At 35.5% G+C, this 26,629-nt stretch overlaps 1 protein-coding gene and 1 pseudogene across 1 annotated transcript; one reads left to right on the top strand and one right to left on the bottom strand.

Moving 5' to 3' along the window:
* Positions 1-1,766: 1,766 nt before the first annotated feature.
* Positions 1,767-6,792, bottom strand: LOC114746850 (protein NRT1/ PTR FAMILY 6.3-like). Its single transcript, XM_028935133.1, has 5 exons — positions 6,677-6,792; positions 6,387-6,564; positions 6,247-6,286; positions 4,690-5,258; positions 1,767-2,681 (listed from the first exon to the last, which is right to left on the bottom strand). The coding sequence occupies exons 1-5, from the start codon at positions 6,789-6,791 to the stop codon at positions 1,799-1,801; spliced, it is 1,785 nt and encodes a 594-aa protein (XP_028790966.1). The 5' UTR covers position 6,792; the 3' UTR covers positions 1,767-1,798.
* Positions 6,793-19,290: 12,498 nt separating this feature from the next.
* Positions 19,291-23,643, top strand: LOC114746848 (uncharacterized; annotated as a pseudogene).
* Positions 23,644-26,629: the final 2,986 nt, after the last annotated feature.

Raw genomic sequence — 26,629 nt, 5'->3', positions numbered from 1 at the left:
GGAGAAGCTCTGAGCTGACGGGCTCCGTTCTGCTATGCGACGTAGCTCGTAGTCGAAGGAGAATAAGATCCAAGAAGACGGTGAAGCACGAAGTCATGGGGCGCTGCAAATGGATCGACAAATAACAGACGGTGAATGTTGGCCGGAACAAGGACTCGACCACGAAAGATCGCATTTGCGCGAACGAGAAGAAACATAGAAACGCCGCGTTGTAGTCTTGCAGCGTCAGGCCTCCGGCTGCTCACGGGACAGGATGGGATCGGGACTAGCACGTCACGGAAAACTGGTCGGGACGCATTTTGCATCCCATCTCCTCTCGCCTCAGTCACCACTTGAACAAAATAGGCAAGGAGAATCTCCAAAACAAAATGAACATGCATGATCAATGTACTAGTGTACAACCTCCATAGCTTCTGCTCTATTCATGATGGAAAAATAAACAATTAGGTAAACGATATAACAAACATCAAAAACTCTTAAAAAGAATTGGTAAATCTGATCAAACTCCTTCCCGGCCAAGGCATCATCCCCTGCATGCTTACTACCCACTTTCTCTATCAAAGATATTACTTATCTTAGCACAGCAAAACTTATTTCTGAAAATCCAAACTCCAGAATTTAATCAGGCCAACTCGTTTAGGCTCTTGCTTAAAAATGTGCATATTTTACAAAGCCTGGCTCTTATATAGGCGCGTCCGGGTCAGCCTGGCTCGTCTAGGTGCTTAAAAATGTGCAAGTTTTTGGCCCCTTATTTTTCTTTTTAATATCCTGATTTGTTTGAAAACAAAATAATAAACCTCATAAAGTTCAAACTTTCAATAATTAATATTAGTAAAACAAAATGCTATTGTTATCCAGATTTTTGAAACTAAACCAAATCAAGTCATTGTCCTAAACATTATACAAAGTACAAGCTAAACACTAAATGAGAGCAATATTATCAATATGATTTTTATCACTATGTTTAATATCAACAACATTTGATTTTGTTTTACTATGTGTAAGCTCTTTTTTAGTGATAAAAATATCAAGGTTTTCTTTTTTAAATAAAATATACTTTCAAGTTTTTGGTTTAGTTATTATTTTATTTTAATTTGAGATACATTAAAGTTGAAATCATAAGTTTTTAATTCAAATTATAGAATCACAAGTTACATAAGTATAAAAATACCCTCTTATCAAACATATATATAGTTTAAAATATTGACACATATAATATAAATCAAATCATTATTATTACTATTTAAAATAATGCGATGTTCTCACATTATTATAGACCCATTATTGGGTAATTATATAATACAACCTTGCATTATTTCAGATTGTAAGACCGACAACATGTCATACTATTGCTAAAAAGTCATCAACAGAGAATATCACACCTAGTAATACAAAATGATGTCGTTTTACCAACATAAACCTGATATAAGTTCGCATCACGCTCATGCACAGAATCCAAATCCTACAACCTTAGATGCTGATTAAAGCATACTAAACCCCACACACACTTATTATAGTACTGAGGATAGAATTCAGACTATTCTATATTAGAGTAATGGGTTTTCTTCCTTTTTTTAGTCCTAAACCGTTTAACAGAAGAAACTAGAACCTTGTCACTTAGTTTGAATATACAAGGAAAAATAGGAAAATAAAGAATACTGCGAGGAAAAACTCTCAGAAATAATAAATTTTCTTGCTATATTTTTGAGAGTTCTTCTTTGTAGTATTCTCTCCTCTCTATTTTCCCCTCATTTTTTTGTTCCATCCAAACCAAGCCTTAGAGATAAGCCAAAACTTGTTATGCATGAAAAGCAACATCTTGCTCGTCTTCCTCCAATAATTCTATGCCTTCCTCGGCGAGTCTCTTTTCCTTGTACACATACCCTTTTGCACAAAACAAGTATACTGCAAAATTCAAAACGCACAAAATAGCCAGAAGCCAGTAGAAGTTATAGAGCCTTCCTTTGTTCAGATTATCTGCTAGCCATGGCCTCGTGTGACTTGTCACCTTGTGAACTAGCGTCACCAACACTGAGCTGAAGAAAAACCCTAATGACAGTGTGCTTAAGAAAAGCCCTGTGCTCATTGTCTTCATCCCTTTGGGACATTCTCTTAGGAAGAAATCCAACTGTCCTAAGTACGTAAATGCCTCCCCAGCTCCGACCAGCAAGAACTGTGGAGCCAACCTGAACACACTCATCGGAATCGCCGCATGTGGAAGATTTGTAAACCCATTTGATTGTGCAGAACGGAGCCGTTTGGTCTCGGTGACTGCTGCTGCAATCATGGCCAGAATTGAAAGGAATAATCCAACGGCTATGCGTTGTAATGGGGTCATTCCATGAGGGTTGTTGAGAAATTTTCTGGTGATGGGTACGATGATTCTGTCGTAAATGAGAACTACAAGGAGAATGCTTCCGACCAGGAAGACGGTGAGTGATGCCGCCGGGATCTCGAAGGATTTTCCCATGTGGCGGTCCATGGTGGTTGCTTGGGACACCGAGAATGTGGTCATCTGGGCGTGGACTGTCCAAAACATGATGGTGGTGGCCCATATGGGTAACATTCTTATTAACTGTTTCACTTCTTCAACATCAGTAAGGGTTGATAGGTACCATCTTCTCTCTTTCGTTGTTTCTTCAGGCATTTCTGGGTTCTTTATTGCTGCCCTGTCCAAGAAGCTGCAATTTGATGCGAAAAGATTATACTCCCAATTCCCCAACATAGAAATATAAAAAAAAATAAATGGGGCATGAAAATATAAAAAATTCCAGTCATGACAAGAAAAGATAATTTCTCTCATTTTCCAATCCTATAAAAAATAATACTCCCCTTAAAAAATATTTAACTAATTTGATTAGAATAAAAAAGTTAATTATAATAGATATGATATGCTTTTTTTAAAACATCCTTTTTGCGATAGCCCCTGACTTCAATTATCGTCTTAAAAGAACCCACCAGGCCACCAATGACCAAAGAAGTACTATCAGAGATAGACAAAGAGGGGTCCTTCTGGTTTTGTCCTTATTAATTATTATGGCTATAATTATAATCCAAAGGAAACAAGCTAATCAAGTCATTGGATGAGTTTATAATTCCCACAACAAGCCAAACGACTTGATGGCCATTTTGCCCTCTGATTTACATAACTATGAACTTGTTTTCGAACATAAGAGGCCCACCCTTTATTCATTTCTAGCAAACATTATATTTCAATATTGTTTTCTTCTTGATACCCATTCCAACAACTACCCAAGCAAATACTACATCCGGTCCTATATATAAGCTTTACTTTTGGAGAGAGATTTGGTCCAAAATATAAACTTTATTTTTCAGGTTGTTTGAGTATTTATTACTTTTTTCTTCTATTTTGCCTTTAGTTGATTATATTTAATACTCCCTCTCTCTCATTAATATTACTCCCATATGTTGTTTTTCATCATCTTTTCATTTATTGCCTCCCTCATTTACTCTCTTACTCTTCTAATCCTATTTATAATCCTATTTAGAGGGTACTGAAAGAAATTTTTTATATGGATATACAATTTTACTTTTTATTTATTATTGTATTGATTTTGTTTATATAAAGTATAATGTACATTAAACAAGAATAAAATTAGAGAGTTGTTCAATTTTAAATGAGAGTTAATAAAGTTTGAGCTTATATATAGGACATGAGGGAGTAATTACTACTCCTCTGCTCTTTAAAGTTTGAACATGTTTATCAAATTTTTTTCCAAATTAACCTATTAATATTCTCCCCAGCAATAATCAAATAGAAGGAGGAGGAAGGGAATTAAGAAAAATGATTAGGGTGTTTTAGGAAAAAACATATCATATTAACTAATTTAACTAATATCATTAAGATATTCAAATTAGTTAATTAAATCTTATAAAGATCGGACAAATATTAGTCAATCAACAACTTATGCTTTCACAAATTCAACCCCCGTACTTGTTCACTGATGATAGATTTTTTATATGCTTGCACAACACTGTATGTATATAACTTAACGTTAGCTTTGAATAAATAGAAGATTAACGTGAAGGGCAACACCATACGCTCCAAAATCAAGAGAAGAAGAAATTATTGAATTGAGAGAGAGAAAGAGAGGGGACCAATATTGTCATCATTGATGATGACCAGAGATGAAGACAATAAGGTTTTAATTATTGTTTTCCCCCTGCATCTAACGATTCTTTTTTACTAGGGAAGCTAAAAGAAAAATATACACACTACCTCCAATGCTATAATATAAGAACTACTTGGAGAATTTGATTTTGTTCTAAATGTATGTATATCAAATTTAATTATAATTATTTCTAAAACATCTCTATTCATTATCAGATTTCCCATCAAAGAGTAATTTCAATTTTCAAGGCATATGATTAAAAAAAAAGTTGCTGGCAAAAAAATAATTAAAAAAAGTTAGTTTAGAAAAGTTAATACATTTATTATAAATAACTATTTTTCTTAATTTTTTAAAAATTAGTTATCAAGTTTTTATATTAAGGAAGGGAGTATATATATCTGTATGTATATATATTAGAAATTAGACGATGAAAAGATGCTGTATGCTCTAGTAATTAGCAAGAAAAAATTATTTGAACGGTAATAACTAAACGAAGGAAAAAAAATCACGGCCAAAAAGGAACAACGAGAGAAACTAAGAGGGCAAGATATGTTACCGGAACTGCTCTGTATGAGGCAACATAGGCTTCTTCTTCTTTCCATCTGCAATATCATCTACGTTAAACAGCAGCGACGAATCCGATGGCAAACCCAAGTGTCTCTTTCTCCAGGCGGCGACGAACACCACCGCGATCTGTGTCAACGGGCTGCCGGCCAGTTTCTTGAACCGGTACCTTCTTGTACCCGACAAGAACACAATAAGAGCGATCACAATGGCAAACGCACAAATCCCATATCCCCATTCTCTTCCCACGTTATCCTGAATGTACACAAGAACTGTCACCGCAGCTAGGGATCCTATGTTTATGGAGAAGATGAACCAGTTGAAGAACCTTATCATCTGTTTCTTCTCCGACTTGTCGGATTCATCGAACTGATCCGACCCGAACCCGGAGACGCTGGACTTCAGACCGCCGGTTCCAAGGGCGGTAATGTAGAGAGCTAAATAGAGAACCGTCAGTTGCATGTCGTTGGCTGGGACACATGGTTTGGTGTCTGTCTTAGGGTTGCATTTTGGAGGATGAAGACTTGGGATTACTGTTGATATCGCCAAGATTGCAACACCCTGAAATATTATTCATTTGGATCCAACAATAAACCGGATCATACATTCACCTTAATTAATGATAAGTATTGATCTTTTGTTTAAAAAGTTAATCCTAGCTTAGTTAGCACCACAAACAGGAAGACAAAGGTTAAACTCTGAGAATTCAGTATCTCTATAAATTACATTATTCTCTGTAGGGCTATTATTATCCATTCAAAAGGAAAAGGTATGAAAATATGCTTGTGTTTGAGAGCTACTATTTTTTTTTCAAATACTATTGTTCCCTATCAACAAGCATTGTGATAATAATAAATATAATTAATATTACTTATTCACACTAGTATAAATAGTATTGTGTAAAGCACATCAAACTGAAAATATAGCATAATATACCATAATAAATATAATTAATATTAGTTATTCACACTAGGATATTAATTTATACATATCAATTAATTTAGCCCAGGGGTAAATTAAATTTATCTGCATGACTACCGGATGAAGATGAAAATTATATACTATTATCTCCGGTCTTAATATTAGAGTTAGTTTGACTTTCAATTTGATTCTAAATATAAGACTCTAATATACTTTGTTTCTTATATTTATCTTTTTTTTTTTTAAGTAGTATTTATTACAAATGTTAAAGGTTCCATCAAATTATAGTTGTAACTAATACACATGATTAGCAATGGTATTTCAAGTTACAAATAACTAACTTAATTAACTTTTTTTAACTTATTCAAATTACTCAACTAAATTTTATATTTTGAATAAGAGGTAGTATCTGAGACGGTGATGATTTTAACCAAGTTCGTATATGGCAACTACGTGTCACAACAACGACGTTAATTACCAAGTCAAATACCGTCTTTATGCTAATTCTATACGATGTCCAACTATTTTTCCAATGAAATATTCGAATCTTTAAGGAGAAAAGTCCAAAGTTCCAATTAAACAAACACTGAAAAACAGTTAAAAAGATTATGCAGAGCAAAAGTCTTACAGTGGCTTGAACGGTTGCGAAAATGGCAATAGTGAGGTATCTGTCGTCGAAGAAGAGAGGATTGAATTAAATAATCATTAATCATCATATGGAAACAAAAGAAAAACATGAAGTTGAATCTGGGAATATTCTGAACAAACCTGCCGAGAAAAGTGTCGGCCACAAAACCTCCGAGCAGACACAACATGAAGGAGGTTCCCAAGAAGTTGGTGACTATGTTAGCAGATGAAGCATTTCCCAAATGCATCGTTCCTGTCAGATAAGTCACCAAGTTCACGACAATCCCCAACGTCGTCATTCTCTCCATAGCTTCTCCACCTAATAATATTCAGATCACCACAACGGGGAAAAAAAAAACCAGACAACCTTGTTCAGTAACTTCTTGATTAAAACAACCAGAGGTAGCTATTAGTAAAACTTAAGGAAGTACCTAGAATCATGGCGGCTGCAGTCCATCCACCAGATTTGGATCTGAGAGCAGGACGACCCTTAAAATCCCAGGCATCTGGGACTGTTTCAGACATTGTTTCAGGAAGAGAGCTCATTAGTTGGGAAGTGCACGAGAAGACGAAAGTAATTATGAGATTAAGGTTGTGTGGCACTGAGGACTTTGGGGCCCTATATATATACAAGGTAAGGGAAATATATAATTTTAAATTTGTCCTTTATTATTTCAGTCCAACCAGCCATACTGTTAATTCACGTCAATATATATATAATTAGAAATCTAACTTATTATATAATTACCGTTGTCCTTGGAATTCATCCTTTTAGGACTTTGTGTGTTGAGGGGTCTATTCTTGTTATTATATGTATAAATAAATAATAAATAATATGGACATGAGCAATTATCACTGGGTTGTGACAGATTGATGTAACAAAGTTAAACCGTGGTCAGTGCATATTAGCTGATTTAGAATGAATTAGCTGATAATCACATGGAGTTTAAGCACAGCAAAATTTTATCTTGGTCTTTCATAGTTTTTTTTCAATTTATTTAGTTACACATAAAGTTATGATCAAAATTTGTCCCAATATATTTGGCTGTTTCTTGATTTAGCCCCTTCGCTAAAAACATTGGTATCTATAATATTCTTTGATCAAATTGAGAAATACACCTAACTTAAAATTACCATTGCCAATGCTTTTATTTTTCGAAATAATAAATTAAGAAATATTGACCAAAGGAATTAATCCATTTGTAACTTTTATTAAAGCCTGAAATAAGAAATACTATTTGCGAGGGAATACATCAATAAAATAAAAAAAAATTATATGCAGAAATATCTCTAAAAAAATTAATCCATTTCTAACTTTTACGTTTTCTTGATAATTGCATTTATATGTAAATTTTAGATAAAAATGAATTTAAAGACATAAATTTGATATATAAATTAATTACTTCATGGGTCTTAAAAATTATGATAACATTCATCAATCAAAAGTGTTTACAAAAGTTTAGATATTACAATAATGTTTTAGGAAATGTAGTAGTAAGCTTTTCCAAAACCTTATAACAAGTTATCTTTATGGTAATTTCTAATTTCAATTAGATAAATAACAATTGGCCGTGTTATGAAATTTCAGCAAATGATTCATAGCTATCCGTAACTTATAAATATTATGATTTAGTAGAGTTTTCATATTTCATATTAAGATATGAATAATTACAATTTCTAATTAATATTTATAAACATAATTTCCTCGATTTTTTTTTTGTATTTTCCGATACATTTGGAAGCAGCCATGCATGCATTCGCTCAGAGATTTAAAAAAGGAGAAAAGAAGAAAAACATATAGGAAGGATCAATTATCTATCCAAAAGCATTATCAATGGAATTGATAGAGAGCCCTTCACGACATGGAAGTAACATAGAGATGCTCATAATAACTGCCCAATTGCATCGATCACTATTTATTAATATTATCATTTTTTTTTCATTCGTTAATGACTATACCACTTCTTGTTGTACTTATGCACTGGTTTAATTTTCAGTTTTGTTGTGCCTTTGCATTATTTCCCATCAACGCAGACGAGTTTCTTCATTGGTAATTCAGTTTCTTGTCAGTCCCTATTCATTTCTCTTCTTTTTCCTTTTCATGTGAATTAAGACAATGAAAGTTTCTTTGTCGGGGATATTACATGCATATATGCTTCTTTATATACCACTTCCGGTTCTTAATATAAGAGCTAGTTAACTAATTTAATGAGTAGATTAAAGAAATTAGTCAAGTTAGTTATTTGTAATAAATTTATTTGTAATAGATATGTATTATCTTTCTTAAAATACCCTTACTAATCATGTGTATTAATTACAACTACTATTTGATGCAACCTTTAATATATGCATTACTATGAAGACTACTTTTGGAAAAAAATATATAAATATGAGAGACAAAATGAATTAGGATCTTATATTTAAGACTAAATTAAAAGTTAAACTAACTCTTATATTACAAATAAGAGGTAGTACTTTTTATAGTGAGTTCATATACTCAATAGCAGTGCCGTGTACCAAAAAAATGTTGGATTTGTACAGTAGAGTATTGTTTGTTTGAGTTTTTGTATATTTTATATTAATATTGGCGTTGATGATTACGTAATTATTTTTTAAATTTGTTGGTTTTATTTTTTCTTTAATTAATTTGCTGTGTTTTTGTTTTTATCACATGCGTCTTATGCTTTGGACTCTCTTTTCTTTTCTTAGATCATTGCATACTTAAAAGGCGATCGATGGGACGCCCCATTCAAATATTGACACGTGTATTCTGCAAATCTCAATGAGGACATGTGAAGATTAAATTTAAAGCCATTGAATTAATTCCCACCACAATTTTGATTAATTTCCTTTGGATGAGAATCTTTTGAACTTTGACTAATTCAATATATTAGTATTAATCGATTGTTAATAGATATAGAATAGAAACTAAAATTGGTCGAATAAAACCTCTTAAAAAAACAATGTTAGAGTTCTGATTTTGATCAGGCTATTTATTTTTTAACCTACACACAGGGAGAGAGAAATACCGATCTTAAATCCAACAGTAAATATAAATTTTAAAGTGATTATGGAGGGAGTAATAATTTTGAATCTATAAATGGCTTTCCACGTGGATGGCAAAAAGAAAAAATGGCTTTCCAAGTGGTCATTAATTGGCCTTTCGTGATATTGGAAGAGCCTTTCTTTGGATGACTTCACACGTACGTGTGGTGGTGGCTAAATAATTACACATAAATTAATATATCAATTATTTAATTTAGAAGTTACCCCTCTCTACTCCTCATTTTTCAATGAGAAAACCATAAAAAAGCAAATTAGATATTAAAAAAAACACATAATGGAAGAGAGAGAAGCTCGTCCACGTGTCAAATTATACTAATTTTGTAGGCAAAATCAAGTTGTCTTTATCTTCATTATCCGTTGCAAGTAGTGGCCCAGAGAATTTGAGGTCAAAAGGACTAATTAATCATGAATGATGCAATTTTTGGTGTTTTTTTTTTTAAATTTATGCACTAGTATTTTACTTTACGTACGTGTATAGATTGCATATATATAGAATTAATGTGAACGTTAATTCATAGTATATATTGCAGTTTAATTTCTGAACGATGACTTGTATCATGGACGGCAAAAACCGACTCAGCAGTTATGATGATCAGATTGTGACTTTCAAATTGTCACTTGGTGGTTAGATGATGCAGATAATTAATACTTCAGTGTTTTTATTAAGGCGTAATCATGATTAATATACAAATTATCTCTCCCTCGCTTTTATCATTACGAGTTAATAATAAGCTTTCAATTCGAGTTACTACCTTTAGTGCTTAATATAAGAATTAGTTGACTAATTTGAGTAGATTAAGAAAACTAGTTAAATTAGTTATTTAATAAACAAGTGTTGTCTTTCTAAATATTCTTGTTAATCAGGTATATTGGCTAGAACTATTATTATTATAAGGACTACCTTAAAAAAAATAAATAAATATGAGAGATAAAGTAGATTGAGATCTCATATTTAGGATCAAAATAAAAATCAAATAATCTCTTATATTAAAAAGCGGAGGTAGTATATAGAAAAGTAATTTACTATGACTCTTGATCATCATCACTTGATGGATTTAATTCAGTTTAAAAGAAACGAATTTCTCATGCAGATATTATTATTGAAAGAGTAGCCTGATCGGGAATGAAAATAATGAAGTAATTGAATAATTATTTAAAACCAGAAATACACATCAAAGTCAACAGGGAATCAAGATGGACATGAATATACTAGAATGTTGCAACATGAAATAATTTATTAAAATATTCTCAGCTTTACTTTATACATTTTGTTGGCGGCAAAACATTATATACACTTGTGAGTTATTGGTTTCCTTAATTTATCACAGTTTATTTTAATTGCAATTGGGACTATATATGTAAATTGAAATAAGTTTGCATACTAGAATTACAAAAAAATTAAGGTGTAAATTTGTCTCAAAATTTTTATTCAAAAATGTTGGATATCTGAAAGTTTTTTTTAGTTCAATTTCGCCCCGAAAATTTCCAAATCATAGCAATTTCACCTCAATTGTTATCGTTTGACTATTAATTGACCAAATATGTTGAGTTGGCAAGTCCATATGTCATCCACGTCATTTTTTTGAGATCAAGATGCAAATTTGCTTTGATGGTTTTCACTCAAAAGCGTTGAGTATCCAATTTTATTTTACTTTGATATCATTCCAAAAGTTTTCCAATTGTAGCAATATTGCTTCAGTTGTTATCTAAGTTAAGTTTGATCATTAATTAATTAAATATACTAAGTTGACATATTCACATGTCATCTACTTTATTTTTTTCCAAGTAAGATTTATAAATAAGGGAATTAATAAAAAGGCATTCTGCCTGAAGGATTAGAGAAAATTGAAGAGGCGGAAGCATCTTATGCCCTCGAGTATGATGGAGGAAGATTGCTGGCAACCTTGTTCTTGGCAATCTCTCTGTCTGTGTCCCGCTTCTCCGTTACTCTTTGGCAAACATAGGCTCCTCTTCCATATGCTGCTCCTTCTTCATTGTTCACTCTAGTCTCTACTAGCTTGGTATATTTGGTCAACTAAGAGTTAAATTTAACTTAAATAATGGGCATAGTGACAATGCTACAATTTAAAAACTTTAAAGGCAATATTGAAATTAAAAAAAGTTTTTCGATAGCCAACGCTCTGAGTGAAATTTCCAAGGCAAATTTACACCTTAACAAAATTGACGTGGATGACATGTGATTTTGAAACTTCTAGTGTGGCATTGAACCTAAAAAAACTTCTAAATATTTGACACTTCTAAGTAAAAACTTTTTGGGTTAATATAAACTTGGGTCCCTTAAATTTGAGTCAATTTTGATATTAGTCCCTGAAATTTCAAATGCATGATATTGGTCCCTAAAATTTTGGCTGTTACAAAACCTTGGTCCCTAATACTTTCATACTGATAACTCTGTCTGAGATAGCACTAACACCGTTAACCTAATGAGATAGACAGATAAGCGGGCACATATGTGGCGTGATGACCTGGACTTAAAGAAAGAAAAGAAAAGCTACAGTTGAAACAAAACTCGCACACGACAGATCAATGGAAACAGAGACAGCAAATACGTTATTGATCCCTCCCATTAATTCACCCGAGACAGTAACTTTGCAATAATACACCTCTTTTCACTCAAAAAAAGAAAATTCCATGGTCCAAGGCAATATTCTATGTGTGGATGAGAGAATGGCACCCAGGACTTAGCTTCACAGCAACTACAGGCTTGCTTATGATGCATTCATCTCCAGGGCATGTCATATGCTATGGTTATTAGATCTTGGAATAAGATAAGTAAATTGATTTTCTTTTTCCAGTTAGTAGCTTATATACCATGTTATGAAAAGAAAAAGTCTTGTTGACAGGTGCTAGCTCCACTTATAATGTGTGCTGTATTGATGATGCCTTGCCAGCTGCTATTATATGCAACTAAAATTCATAGCATCCAACTGTGATACTGTTGTGACATTATTAAAATTGATGACATACAAGTAAAATAATACCAAGTTACAACTCAAATTATATCTATGTTTGTCTCTGTTTTTGAGACAAAAAAACAGAGCTAATAAAATAATGTGGTGACATAGCCCCCGCCTTCATCGACCATTTAATCATTTGTGCTTTTATTGGGTAGTCAATTGGAGTTCAGCTTCCAGTAAAGTGGAAAACTCAATTAAAAGAAATATTAATTACACAGTGCAAGATATAGAGAAAGAGAGAGAATGGGAAGCACAAGCAGCAACATGGAAATAGATCAAAGAGAGATTAACAGCTGAGATGGACTCCAAGGACTCATCCTCAAAATCCGGCGACATTTACTGGACTTCCTACAGTCCGTCAAGCTATGTCAAGTTGGGTTATGGCTACTCATGCAACGCAGCCACTGTCTTTAAGCTCGCCTTCAACTGTTATTTTTTCTCTCTCTTTAACTTTATATATGACCATGTATCAAGCCACATGTGTCCCAGCTCATGTGTCCATCTCATTAAGTTAACGGTGCTAATGCCATCTCAGCCAAAGTCAACGGTGTGAACGTACCAGAGACTAAAGTTTTGTAAAGATCAAAATTTTAGGGATTAATATCATATGTTTGAAATTCCAGATACCAATAGCAAAATTAGAATTTGAAGGACTAAAATTTATATTAACCCAAACTTTTTGACAAATTTACCACTTAACCCGTTATAAAATAACGATGAATGTTGATAAACTAAAGTTATGAACATGGTTGAAACATTAAAGATTACACTTTGTTACATCCTGCCTTCTATATATCTCCTATCGAAAAACGTAAAGGTGGTTTTCTAATCACCAACCTAAAGCTTTTGGCCCAAAAAAATCCCCAAATTAAAGCAGCCAGATTCTATACAAGCTTTAGTTATTTGGACTATTGGCCTTGGTTGCAATCTCACGGAAAGAATGGCCCAAATTTAAAAATATGTTTTTTAAAATGTTACATCTTTAATTTAATGGCGTGAAGAAGGAAGAGATACATATATTTTCTAGCTTATCATCTTTGCATAGTTCGTATGGAGAGGTAAAATGGGGTGGCATATAGCAATTTCATTTGGTTAGCTGAAATTTTGCATGGAGATTTCTAGCGCACTGAGCGTGATTCTAGCTTGACCGTGTAATCCGTTGGAGTTTTCAAATTACTCCGGACTTGAGATAAATGCACCACACTCCCATTCATATAGTATCACTATACATATACATATATATATATATATATATATAAACTGACTTTCAGCAGCGATTTTCAGTTGCGTTTTTTTGAAGTCGTTGCTAAAACTTGACTCTTAGAGGTAATAATTTAAGTCGTCGCTAAAAGTGTAACTTTCTACGGCGACAATTGAAATCACAACTTTCAGTGACAATTCTAGAAAGTCATCATAGAAAGTCATACTTTCAACAGTAATTAAAAGTTTGAGTTTCAGCTATAACTATTAAAGTCGTCGCTCAAAGAAAGTGACTTTTAACAGTAACTTGAATTATTGTCGCATAAAGTCATACTTTCAGCAGCAATTTAAAAAAAATCGCCACTAAAAGGATAAGTTTTAGGGGTGGCTCTAAAAATCACCATTAAAAGTGTGACTTTTTACAACTATTTTTTTTTCTTACCAACAAATATAATTTTTTTATTTAAATGTAATATTTAACATCTCAAAACATTAAATGTATCATTTTATGACAAAAAAATAAAATAAGGTAATGATATTCCAATTTCATAGGATTTATTTTTAAATTAAACCTTAATTGTATTGTACATTCACAATTATATACTATATATATTCCTTTTGTCCTTAATATAGGACTTAATTGAGAAATTGATATTATTCTTATACGTAAGACTTATTTCATATGTTTATTTTTTTCAAATTAACCCTATTGATATTCCCTCAACAATAATAAAATGGGGGAGGGAGGGAGGGAGGGAGGGAGTGAATTGAGAAAAATGCTTAGGGTGTTTTAGAAAAAATATATTATATTAACTAATTTAACAAACATCTTTAATTTACTCAAATTAGTTAATTAGGTCTTACATTAAAAACTGAAAGAGTACATATATAAATGCTTTTTATTGTTTGTGTCTACTTAAAAACAATTGTTCTACTAGTTTGATAGATAAAGTTTAATATGTTTTACATCAATTGACAAAATAAATTTCAGCAGTTTACAAATGATCAAAAGAAAGTGACTTTTAGCGGCGACAAATTATTTTTCACCAACAAATATAATTTTTTTTAATATAATATTTGACATCTCAAAACATTAAATATATCATTTTTTGATGAAAAAAATAAAACAAGGTAATGATATTCCATTTTCATAATGTAAATTTATAATTAAAAATTTAAAATAATAAAAACTGCTAACATAATGTAAGTTTTTTCAATAAATCTTTACAAAAATTAGATAATTAGCTAAAATAAAAATAAATTATTGTATCCATTTTTTCAAAAATAATATTCCAAGGATTGAAATGATACATGTATATATTAATACATATATATTAAAATTAGATATAAATTAATATGTGCGTTAACGTAAAAGACATTGGGGTGAGAATATGTGTGCGCGTGTGTGTGTATATATATTTTTGTAATATGATGTTATGAGTTTTCAATACTATCTTAAAATGTAAATATAAATAATTTAATTTAATTTAATTTATATTTTTTTCATAAATTTATAACATCATTAATAAACGCAATCTGAAAAAATTATGAATAAGCTCTTTAAAATTATATAATTAATTTAAAATAAAAATAGTAATGTCATCTAATCTGGTATATAATAAATATTAATCTGTCAAACAATTTATTAATCTATTAAATAGATATTATTAATCAATAAAAGAACATTAAAATATATTAAATAAATAATATTATTTTAATTACATTCATATTTTAATTCATATAATATATAATATTTAACAATATATATTTGAATTCATGCCCCACAGGTCCTAAGTCATTTGGTTCAGATGGCACAGCGCTTCACACAGTAAGGAGAAGTCTACGGATCAAATCCTGGGCACGACATTGTGAGGGAAAAATATTGGATTTTGGTGATGGGGCATGATGAGGTAGTGAGTGACATGTGGCGATGTTCAATGGTGGTTGGTGCCTGACCAGAGGTGATGTGGTAATATCTGGTGCTGGCCCTATTTTTCTCGAGATACTTTCAGTAGCGATTTTTTGTCATACTTAAAAAGTATTAATGATAGCCGCTACGACAACATGAAAGTTAATCTTTTTATCACAACTGAAAGTCAAGGTTTTTGTAGTGTATCTGAACTTTGATATCAAGCATATAACCAAAGAGCAATTTGTTCTTTGTTTTAGCCAATTAAAATTAATCTTTTTCTAAGCTTGGAAACTGTTAATTGTTCTCTTTGATTGTTTCACTTTTGGTGTTCTTTGGCACCCATAGTTGTAGTAGTTTTTTTTCTTGCTTTTTTTTTTTTGGGCCTTGATGTGTTGAATTTCTTCAATCTTATATGCTCTTGTTAGCTTCTAGAATTTCATGTCATTTCAGTATTTTTTTTCTTAAGTTTTATGCACTCTCAAATGTATTTATGCATATTTTGGGTTTTGTCCTTGTTATTTTTGTGCTTGTATATAAAATTTGTCACTTTTGCAGCTATATTTTATTATAACAGTAATTATGTCAAGCCACTTTTAGGAAGCCTTTGGAAGCATTTAAAGATCAAGATTACTTTAGAATTAAGTTATGATGATAAAAAAAAAAAAAGGAATATATAAAGACCAAATCATAGGTGAAACTCTTTATTTGAGTTAGAAAATCAAAATTTTCTAGAGAGAAAATGTGTCACTATGCATTCTGACGTGACAACAGAGGCAAACTCGGCCACTATACAAAATGTTTAGGTCATGGCGCAATCACTAACAACAAAATGCACAATACTAACTCTAAAAAATTGAGGGCTTCAAGCAATTTAAGGCCCTAGCTCATCTTTGGCCTTTATTCTAAACTTCTTGGAACCATTTTGGAGCTTGGGACTGCTAGGGTTTGTGATACGAATTCTTATAGAAACTCAAAAAATAAAAATAAAATAGATTTGAAAGTGATAAAAGTTGATTGGCTAAAATTCTTGAGAAACTAGTCTCTAGACCCTTAGCCATAAAAGGTCATTGGATCTCCATTGGTTTGGTTCTTGAAGTGGAGATTGAGCTAGGACTCAAAGTTTGAAGAGATGCTTCTTCTCTTTGTTCATCTTCTTGATAACCTCTCAAAATTCCTACTGAATTAAGCTGATTTAACATTCTTTTATTGGGTTTATAAGTCAATTTTGCAGGAAACAAAGCCTGAGGAAAGTAAAGAATGGAGAAGGAGCTGAAAAGAAGTATCCGCCGCGGCCTTTGGAAGAATCCGCCGCGGCGGATAACACAGAGAGGGAAGACTGAGCCTCTGTGAAATCCGCTGCAGCGCCCTGATGCATCCGCCGTGGCGCCTGAGCTACATTAGGAAGCAATCCATTCGGTGAAATCCGCCGCGGCCTAGTATCACGTGCGCCGCGGCGCCTGAGTGAAAATCCATTCTGTAATAGGCGCCGCGGCACCTAAAGCAATCCGCCGCGGCGCCTGGCCCCTCGCAGCTGTGCGTTTTACTTCCTAACTTAAAAAATTAGGGCTTATAGAGTGAGAGAAGGGGTTTTTCAGGGGGAGTTTGACTTTTGAAGCAATTTTGGAGGCTGGCTCTGCTAGGGTTTGGAGTTTTGAAGGCTTGGAACTTTTGGGCTTGAAGCTAGAAGAGATTCAAAGCTTATATCTTAAATTTTCTGGGTTTCCTTCTTCTTCCCTTCTTGTTTCTACTATGACTACTAGATATTCCTATAGTTGTAGTTCTTTACTTGCCATGTATAGCTAAATCCGTTTTTCTAGGGTTATTTTGATCTATTGTATGGATTGAGATTTGGGTTTTGCTATCTCTTTAGTGTTAATGATAATATTCAGTTGTTTTTACTTTGAGCTTAATGCTTCCTTTTGTCTGGCCATCATTTGGATTGATTGGTTGATTAGTTTAACTTGAGAAAGTTAGACTAATTCGTGAACTTAGGTAAAAACATGCTAGTCCAGAAATTTATTTGAGTGAATAGATGGTTTGTCGATTGATCAGAGATGTATTTGTTGACCTAGCATAGACTAAATGGGTTTTGGTTTTTAAAGAGAAACCTTTTCAAACAAAAGCAAGAGATTGCTGTGTTTTAATGGTGTTTGCAACATTTGGTTTTGACTTGAGAAAGCTTAATCAATTCTATAAACCCAGGCTAACTGAATTTATTGTGAAACACTATTTGAGAGGTAATTAATCCAGTTTCATGAAGTACTTTAGTGAAGAATAACCCTAGTCTATTAATTGTTTCAAGGTCGATTCGATTTTATACTGCTTTAAACCATTGTTTTCTTAACTTTCATTTCACAAACTCTTTTACAACAATTATTTCACTTAACCTAATCAAATACACAATTATGATTTTTCAACTCATCTAGCCTTAGTCTCTGAGGGAACGATACTTTTTATATTACTTGCGACCCGTCCACTTGCGGTCAAGTTATTTGGTGAACAAGTTTTTGGCGCCGTTGCCGGGGACTAACGGCTAGAGTTTTTGAGGTTGATTGTCCTTATTGTGTGCTTGGTTACGCTTAAGTTCCATTTAGCATTTGTAGTAATTATAGGTAGTAGCAGTAGTTTATTTTGTTCATTTCTCTTGATAAGTTTGATACTTTTGTTTTTGATTTGAATGTGCAGGTAACCCCTGACGCATGCAAGGAAGACTGGAAGTTATTATGGAAGAAGTTACTGAAGAAGTATCCAGGTCGGGAGAAACTGAAAACACACCGGAGATTCAACAACAACCTCAGTTACTTCCACCGCCGCCGCCGCCGCCGCCACCACCACCTGAATCAGAATCAGAAGAAAACATGGCGGAGGAAGATGAGAACGATGTGTACACCCTGGATGACTATTTGGATAAAGAAGGGCAGACTTTTCACTCAAGTATCCGGTTACCAGACATTCAAGCCAGGAATTTTGAAATCAAGCCTGTTATGATTCAACTACTGGGGATGATGGGTACTTTTGAAGGAAATTTTAAGGATGATCCGAATGAGCATTTGACCAAGTTCATAGAGGTTTGTGAGAACTTCAAACAAACTGGGGTTACTAAAGATGCACTGAGATTGAGATTGTTTCCCATGTCATTATCTCACAAGGCGAAAACATGGTTGAATTCTTTACCTGAACACTCCATTAAGACTTGGGATGAGCTTGTATCTAAGTTCAAGGCCAGATTTATTCCAAGGGGCAAACGTGCTACATTAAGGGGTGAGTTGCTTTCTTTCGAGCAGCATCCGGATGAGCTATTTTATGAGGCTTGGGAAAGATTTAAGGATATGTGGAGAAATTGTCCAAATCATGAGCAGAAGAAATATGTTCTAATGGAAGCTTTCTGGAATGGATTGAATGATCAGACAGTGACAATGCTGAATACCGCTTCAAACGGAGGAATCGGAAAGATGAAGGTAAATGAGCTATATGAACTGTATGAAGAGGTGGCATCTAGCACTATGCAACAATATAACAAAAGAAGGCAAAGTTCTGGGAGACATAAGGAGCCTAGTTCTTCATCATCAAGGGACATTGCATCGCAACTTGAAGCAATATCTAAAGATTTGACAATCTGGAATTGCAGATTAAGAAAGGAAATGCTGCAGGAGTTCATGCACTTCAGGCTCCGGGATACACTTGTGACCATTGTAATGAGGAACACCATTCTGATCAATGCCCATACACCTTGGAGACAGTCAATTATATGAATAATGCACAAAGAAGACCACAAGGGAACCCTTATTCTCAAACTTACAACCCAAATTTGAGAAATCATCCAAATTTCTCTTGGCGAAATGGGCCAAGTCTGAATCCCCCACAAATATTACCATCCGGTGCTAAACAAATGGGGCCTCTTGGTTTTCATGGTCAACCACAGCAAAATCAATTGCAACAGCAGCATCCTCAAAAGGAAGATTCCAAAATTGAGAAGATGTTTGCTCAATTATTGGCCAATCAAGAATCTGCAAGGGCTGAGAACAAGGCAACATTTTCTCTCCATGAAACTGCCATCAAGAATCTTGAGGTGCAAATGGGTCAACTGGCTTCACAAATGAATGTACTCACAAGAAGCAGCTTACCAAGTGATACCATTCCCAATCCAAAAAGGGATGGTAATGAAGAGTGCAAAGCGATCAATTTGAGAAGTGGAAAGCAGCTACCTGACATTCAGAGGCCTAGTCAGACCGGCAAGGACACCATTAACAGTAAGGCGACTGATCTTGATACAAATGAGCTTGCAGAAGAAGGTGGTATAGTAGAAGAGGAAGAAACCAAGAAAAGGAAACAAACAGAAGAAAATCTCACTGATGTGGTTCGAGGAAAGAAAGTAGAGGGTGAAACGGTTGATGATAAAAAGAGGAAGACAACTCCCCTCTTGCTACACAGATGCCGCCGCTTCCATTTCCTCAAAGGTTCAAGAAGAAAGATGAAGATGTCCAGTTCAAGAAATTTGTGGACATGTTTAAGCAATTACACATCAACATCCCGTTTGCTGAAGCATTAGAGCAGATGCCTAAGTATGCTAAGTTTCTTAAGGATGTTCTCTCCAAAAAGAAGAGATTTGGTGAATTTGAAACGGTGGCTCTGACTGAAGATTGTAGTGCCATCTTGCAGCGAAAACTCCCACCCAAACTGAGAGATCCAGGCAGCTTTTATATTCCTTGTAACATAGGCAAACACTTCAATGGAAAAGCCCTATGTGATTTGGGAGCAAGTGTTAACTTGATGCCTCTAGCTGTATTCAATCGATTAAACTTGGGTGATGCAAGGCCAACAACAGTTACATTGCTCTTTGCTGACAGAAGTATCTCATATCCAAAAGGGATTGTAGAAGATGTCTTGGTGAAGGTAGACAAATTCATATTCCCAGCTGATTTCATTGTGTTAGACTGTGAGGTAGATTGGAATATCCCCATTATTTTGGGACGGCCATTTTTAGCTACTGCAAGAACCCTCATTGACGTAGAAAAGGGTGAGATCACCATGCGAGTAAATGATGAGAAGGTGATATTCAACATGAATCAAGCCTTGAAGTTTCCAGATGATTCTGCTCACTGTAATTGTATTGATGTGATTGATTCCACGGTGCAAGAGGAGCTGATTAACTCTTTGACCAAAGACCCATTAGAAGCAGTGTTGATTGGAGAAACAAGTAGTATTGATGGCAAGGTTGAAGCTTATGCAGAAATGATGAGTATTGAAGCGTTTCCGTATCGAAAAGCTAAGACTTTTGAGCCTCTAGATGTGACTAGTGCTTTGAGCTCTCCTCTAAAGCCTTCTGTGGATGAACCGCCGGTGTTGGAGTTGAAGACTTTACCATCACATCTCAAGTATGCCTACTTGGGTAATTCTACCACTTTACCTGTGATTGTTTCTTCTAAGTTGTCCACGTTGCAAGAAGAGAAACTGTTAAGGGTCTTGAGACACCACAAGAAAGCTATTGGGTGGTCCATAGCTGACATCAAAGGGATCAGCCCTTCTATTTGTATGCACAAGATTTTATTAGAGGATGGTCACAAACCTTCTATTGAGCATCAAAGGAGATTAAACCCGGTTATGAAAGAGGTAGTCAAGAAAGAGATCCTTAAATGGCTTTCTGCTGGAATAGTCTACCCTATTTCTGATAGTTCATGGGTGAGCCCAGTTCAATGCGTCCCTAAAAAAGGCGGTATAACTGTAGTGGCTAACACCCAAAATGAGCTAGTTCCAACTCGTACTGTGACTGGGTGGAGAATTTGCATGGATTATCGAAAGTTAAATACAGCAACCAGAAAAGACCATTTCCCGCTGCCATTTATTGATCAGATGTTGGATAAACTTGCTGGGCAAGAATTCTTTTGTTTCTTGGATGGGTATTCAGGATACAACCAAATTGTAATAGCCCCAGAAGATCAAGAGAAAACAACCTTTACTTGTCCATATGGCACATTTGCTTTCAAAAGAATGCCATTTGGTCTTTGCAATGCTCCAGCAACATTTCAAAGATGCATGATGGCCATCTTTGCTGACATGATTGAGAAAACAATTGAAGTGTTCATGGATGACTTCTCTGTTTTTGGAGATTCTTTTGATTGTTGTTTAGATAATTTGGCGGCTGTTTTGCAAAGATGTGAAGAAACTAATTTGGTTCTGAATTGGGAAAAATGTCACTTCATGGTGCAAGAGGGCATTGTCCTTGGTCATCGAGTATCCAAACAAGGCCTAGAAGTTGACAAGGCAAAGATATCTGTTATTGAGCAATTGCCTCCACCAACAAGTGTTAAGGGTATTAGAAGTTTCTTGGGTCATGCGGGATTCTACCGTCGGTTCATTAAAGATTTCTCTAAAATCACTAAGCCTTTGTGCAATTTGTTGGAGAAAGATAGGGAGTTCAAGTTTGATGACACTTGTATGAACTCTTTTGAGGAATTAAAGAAGAAGCTCACCTCAGCACCCATTTTAGTGGCACCTAATTGGGAGCTACCCTTCATTATTATGGCAGATGCTAGTGATTTTGCCGTTGGAGCAGTTCTAGGACAAAAAGTAGATAAGGTCTTCCATCCCATCTACTATGCTAGTAAAACGTTGGATGATGCCCAACTTAACTACACTACTACTGAGAAAGAATTGCTTGCAGTGGTGTTTGCTTGTGAGAAATTCCGGTCTTATATTGTGGGCACCAAAGTGACTATCTATACGGACCACTCTGCCCTAAAGTATCTGTTTACCAAGAAAGATTCCAAGGCACGCCTAATTCGATGGGTCCTTTTGCTTCAAGAATTTGATTTGGAAATTGTTGATAGGAAAGGCACTGAGAACCAAGTGGCCGATCATCTATCTCGATTAAGTAGTGAAGCTCAACATGATCATTGTCAAGAGATCAATGCAGCTTTTCCTGATGAATGCTTGTTCTTTGTGGATAACTCAACTACTCCATGGTATGCAGATCTGGTTAATTATCTGGTTTGTGGAACTCTGCCACTAGACCTTAACTCTCATCAAAAGAGGAAATTTCTTCACGATGCAAAGTTGTACTTCTGGGAAGAACCTTATTTGTTCAAAGATGTGCCGATCAGATGATAAGAAGATGTGTTCCGGAGGTTGAGCAGCAAGATATTCTAGAGTGTTGCCACTCTTCAGCTTATGGTGGACATTTTAGAGGAGAGAAAACGGCTGCCAAAGTCCTTCAAAGTGGTTTTTATTGGCCTTCACTATTCAAAGATGCATATGCCTTTGTGATTCGATGTGATCGATGTCAACGAGTGGGAAACATATCAAGAAGGAATGAAATGCCTCTGAATAATATTCTGGAAGTTGAACTCTTTGATGTTTGGGGAATTGACTTCATGGGCCCGTTTCCAAAGTCTCTAAATCAAGAGTACATTCTGGTTGCTGTGGATTATGTCTCGAAATGGGTTGAAGCTACTGCATGTGTATCCAGTGATGCTAAAACGGTGATCAAATTCTTAAAGAAAAACATCTTCACGAGATTTGGAGCACCTCGGGCTATTATTAGTGATGGTGGCTCTCACTTTTGCAATCATCAATTTCAAGCTCTGATGAAGAAATATGGTGTAAAGCACAGGGTAACTTTGGCTTATCATCCTCAATCAAATGGCCAAGCAGAAATATCCAACCGAGAGATCAAAAGCATTCTTGAGAAGGTAGTAGGTGCAACAAGAAAAGATTGGTCATTAAAACTGGATGATGCTCTTTGGGCCTACAGGACAGCATATAAAACTCCGATTGGGATGTCTCCCTATCGGTTGGTGTTTGGAAAAGCATGTCATTTGCCTGTAGAATTGGAACATGGAGCTTATTGGGCCATAAAAAAGCTCAACTTTGACTTTCAAGCTGTTGGTGCAAAAAGGCTCCTACAACTGAATGAGTTAGAGGAATTTCGCCTTAATGCCTATGAAAGTGCAAGGCTCTATAAGAACGGACCAAGAAGTATCATGATCAGAAAATTATTCCCAAGATCTTTGAAGCAGGGCAAAAGGTGTTACTTCATAATTCCAAATTGAGACTATTTCCGGGCAAACTCAAATCACGTTGGTCAGGGCCATTCACTGTGGTACAAGCTGCTAACCATGGTGCAGTGGAGCTGGAAAATGAAAAAGGTGAAAGATTTCATGCCAATGGCCAACGTTTGAAGCATTATTGGGGTGGAAAGGTGGATCGTCAAGTTTCCACGATCTACTTTGCTGAACAATCATAACAAAGCTGAAGAGTCAGGCTGAAGACTATAAACCAAGCGCTACTTGGGAGGCAACCCAAGCTCTAAACTTGCCTTTGATGTGTTTCTTTTATTTCAGTTGTGTTTTAGTAGATTTATGTTTGATCTTTGTTTTTGTAGGCCTCTTGGTTTATTCCTCAAACTTTGGAGCTCGGCAGGAGTGGTTGATTTCTAATTAGCGCAACCAGGGAAGTGCACCTAACTTCAATCTCTAGCAGTGGCATTGACCTTGTTTGGTTTGAACTTATGTTAAATTGAGACTTGTGGGTTTTGCTTTTATGTGGTTGTTTGTCTTGTGTTTGTTTTTATGCTTATGCTTGTGTTTAGTCTTGTTTTATTATGTGTAGGGTTCTTGATTGTGGTAGGTCCGGTTTGTGTTTGTTAATTTTTCTTTGTATGCTTTCTCTGTGTGAGGCGCCGCGGCGTGTTTGATGAGACGCCGCGGCGCCTAGTCTTCTTCTGAGTGCCTGTTCTGTATTAGGCGCCGCGGCCCCTGAGTTAATCCGCCGCGGCGCCTTAGTCCTAAGTTGAATGTCTGTCTCGGTAAAAACCGCCGCGGCGCCCTGCTTTGCCCAGCTGCAGCAATTCTGTGAAAGGCGCCGCGGCTCTTTTCATAATCCGCCGCGGCGCCTTCTCGCACTTCCAGATTTGTGTTCCCCGTTTTAGCCTTGTTCATTTGTCTCAATACCCACTTTACCCAGATGTATCTGACCGGTTTTGAAGGTAAGTTCATTGATTTAATTTTAAAAAAACCTAACCCTTTGGTCTTTTCACTCCCAAGCCCAATTTCAAGCACCACCCCTTTTCATATTAGATACCCCCGTCGGTTCCTCCTCTCCCTATCATATTCGAAATACTCTTTCCTTCCAGCTCAGAATTTTCTCTCCCTCTCCCGTCGCCTCGCCGTCTTCCGTCGCCCATCAGGCTCGCGTCGCCGGTCGCCAAGCTTCTCCGTCTTCTACCGCCAGTCAGTGTCTCTACCGCTGCCGCCCTCATTTCTCCCCTCACCGTCGGCCTTCCTCTTTCCTCTCCTTTAGTCGACCGAATAGGTACTCTTTCTTACTCTTTTGTTTATTTTAATTTCTTCTAGTCTAGTTTAGATGGAGATGGGTAGTGTTAGGGTTGAGCTTTGTGGTTAGATGAATTTTTGAACTCTAGATGGTAGCATTTTGATTATCTGAAGTTACATTGTGGTTAGGTGATAATTGCTTATTGCCCAACTATCTGTAAACATTTTGATGAAAATGTGATACATGTGAAATTGAGTGATCATAACTTGGACCTGATTTGAGAAAAGGATATGCTTGTCTAAATTTTCAATAACACCGGTTCATTACCCAAGTTATGTTGTTCTATTTCACTTGTAGCTGATTTGGAAATGTTATTCTGATCTAGTGAAATTAGTTTCAATTGGTAGCTACTGATGGTTATCTGATTTTGAAATCACTAGATATAGAAGAATCTTTGTAAACTTGTTTTGAATTGGAGGTAGTTTATAATTCAGGTTGAGAAAGGGATTAATGGTGAGATTGTGGTCTAGCTCCTTGATTTAAGTTTGGGGGATAGTTTTTCTTTATTTTTAGGTTAGTTTTCTTCTTTTTCTTTGTTTTTGTGCTTAGTTTGTGTGTGGTGTGCTTTGTTTGTGTCCTCTTAGCAGGTAACAATCCAATGGCCCCCAGGAAGAAAGCCCGTGCCACCTCCCCTGATCCTCCAATTAAAGAGCTCATTGAGAAAAGAGGGTTGCATTTTGAAAGAGAATTCCCGTGCAAAAATAAATTCGGGTTCTATAAAAAAGCAAGGAAGCTTCGTCTCCTCAATTTGATTGGTCCCAAAGGTGAGGGGAATGAGAAGTTGGTCAGAAAATTCTATGTGAGGGTGGCTACAACTTGAGTAATGAGCTGTTTATAAGGTGCAAGCGTTTCCTCATTACTCCGGTGAGCATTAGGAATCACTATGAGCTTCCCGAGGTGGACAAGTGCCAATATCAGTATTATCTCAACCATCAGAAGGAGATTCCCCTCGATGCCATCTCAGCAACACTCACCGATTCTAAGGAGATGTGGGTGCGGCCTAAGAGAGGCCAGGCATATATCCTGAGAAAAGACATGATACCGGAGGCCAGGATTTGGTTGCATATTGTTACAAGAAACATTATGCCAACCACGCATCTCAGTGAAGCCCCAAGGAATCTGGCACTCCTGATTTATCTACTTATGATCAAGGCAACAGTAGATATACCAAAATTGATCTTTGATGCTATCTGGGATGCCTGCAGAGCCCACAATACAAACCTCGTCATGCCTCACCTCATCTCAGATTTGCTATCGAAAGTAGGGGTAGAGTGGAAAGACAAAGACCGCAAGTTCAAACCTGTGTCACCATTCAACTACTCTAACCTGGTGCCTGAACGAGAACAACAACGGATCACTGAAGCCCTGTTTGCTGAACAATTCCCTGACGAGTATAGGAGGCAACAGGAAGCTCAAGCCAGTGCCAGTGTTGACCCTACCACTAGAAGCTTGGATCTCCTTCATGAGAAATTGGACAGAGAGATACGTCACAAGAGACGTAGACAAAGGCGCATGGAGGAGTTATTAGTCCAGATTGCAAGGAACTTGGCCATTGATGCGCCGGATGTGGAGGATTCAAGCACTGAGGCAGAGTCACCGGAAGAGGAGCAGGAAGCAGGAACTTCTGGTGCTGGTATTGGCTCGGGCGATGATATGGCTGTCGATCCATATGAAGAGGGTGCTGAGGATCAGGGGGATGAGCATTCTGAAGAGGAGGAGGACTAGCTGGGGCCATTTCTGCTGCTGTTGTTGCTTGCTTTGCTGTTTTTTTTTATTTTTGTGTGTTTTTGAATTTTCTTGCATTTTGGTCTTTTTTGTGTGTTATTTGCTTCTATGATTCTGGCAAGGCTACTGATGGCCTATTGAATTGATTCTGACTGTTGACCAATATCTATCAT

Source organism: Neltuma alba, unplaced genomic scaffold (assembly GCF_004799145.2).
Source record: "Neltuma alba isolate B1F8T4 unplaced genomic scaffold, ASM479914v2 tig00005118_pilon, whole genome shotgun sequence".
NCBI classification, from domain to species: Eukaryota; Viridiplantae; Streptophyta; class Magnoliopsida; order Fabales; family Fabaceae; genus Neltuma; species Neltuma alba.
The sequence above is the reverse complement of the archived record's forward strand: the minus strand, read 5'-3'. Positions and strand labels throughout refer to the sequence as shown.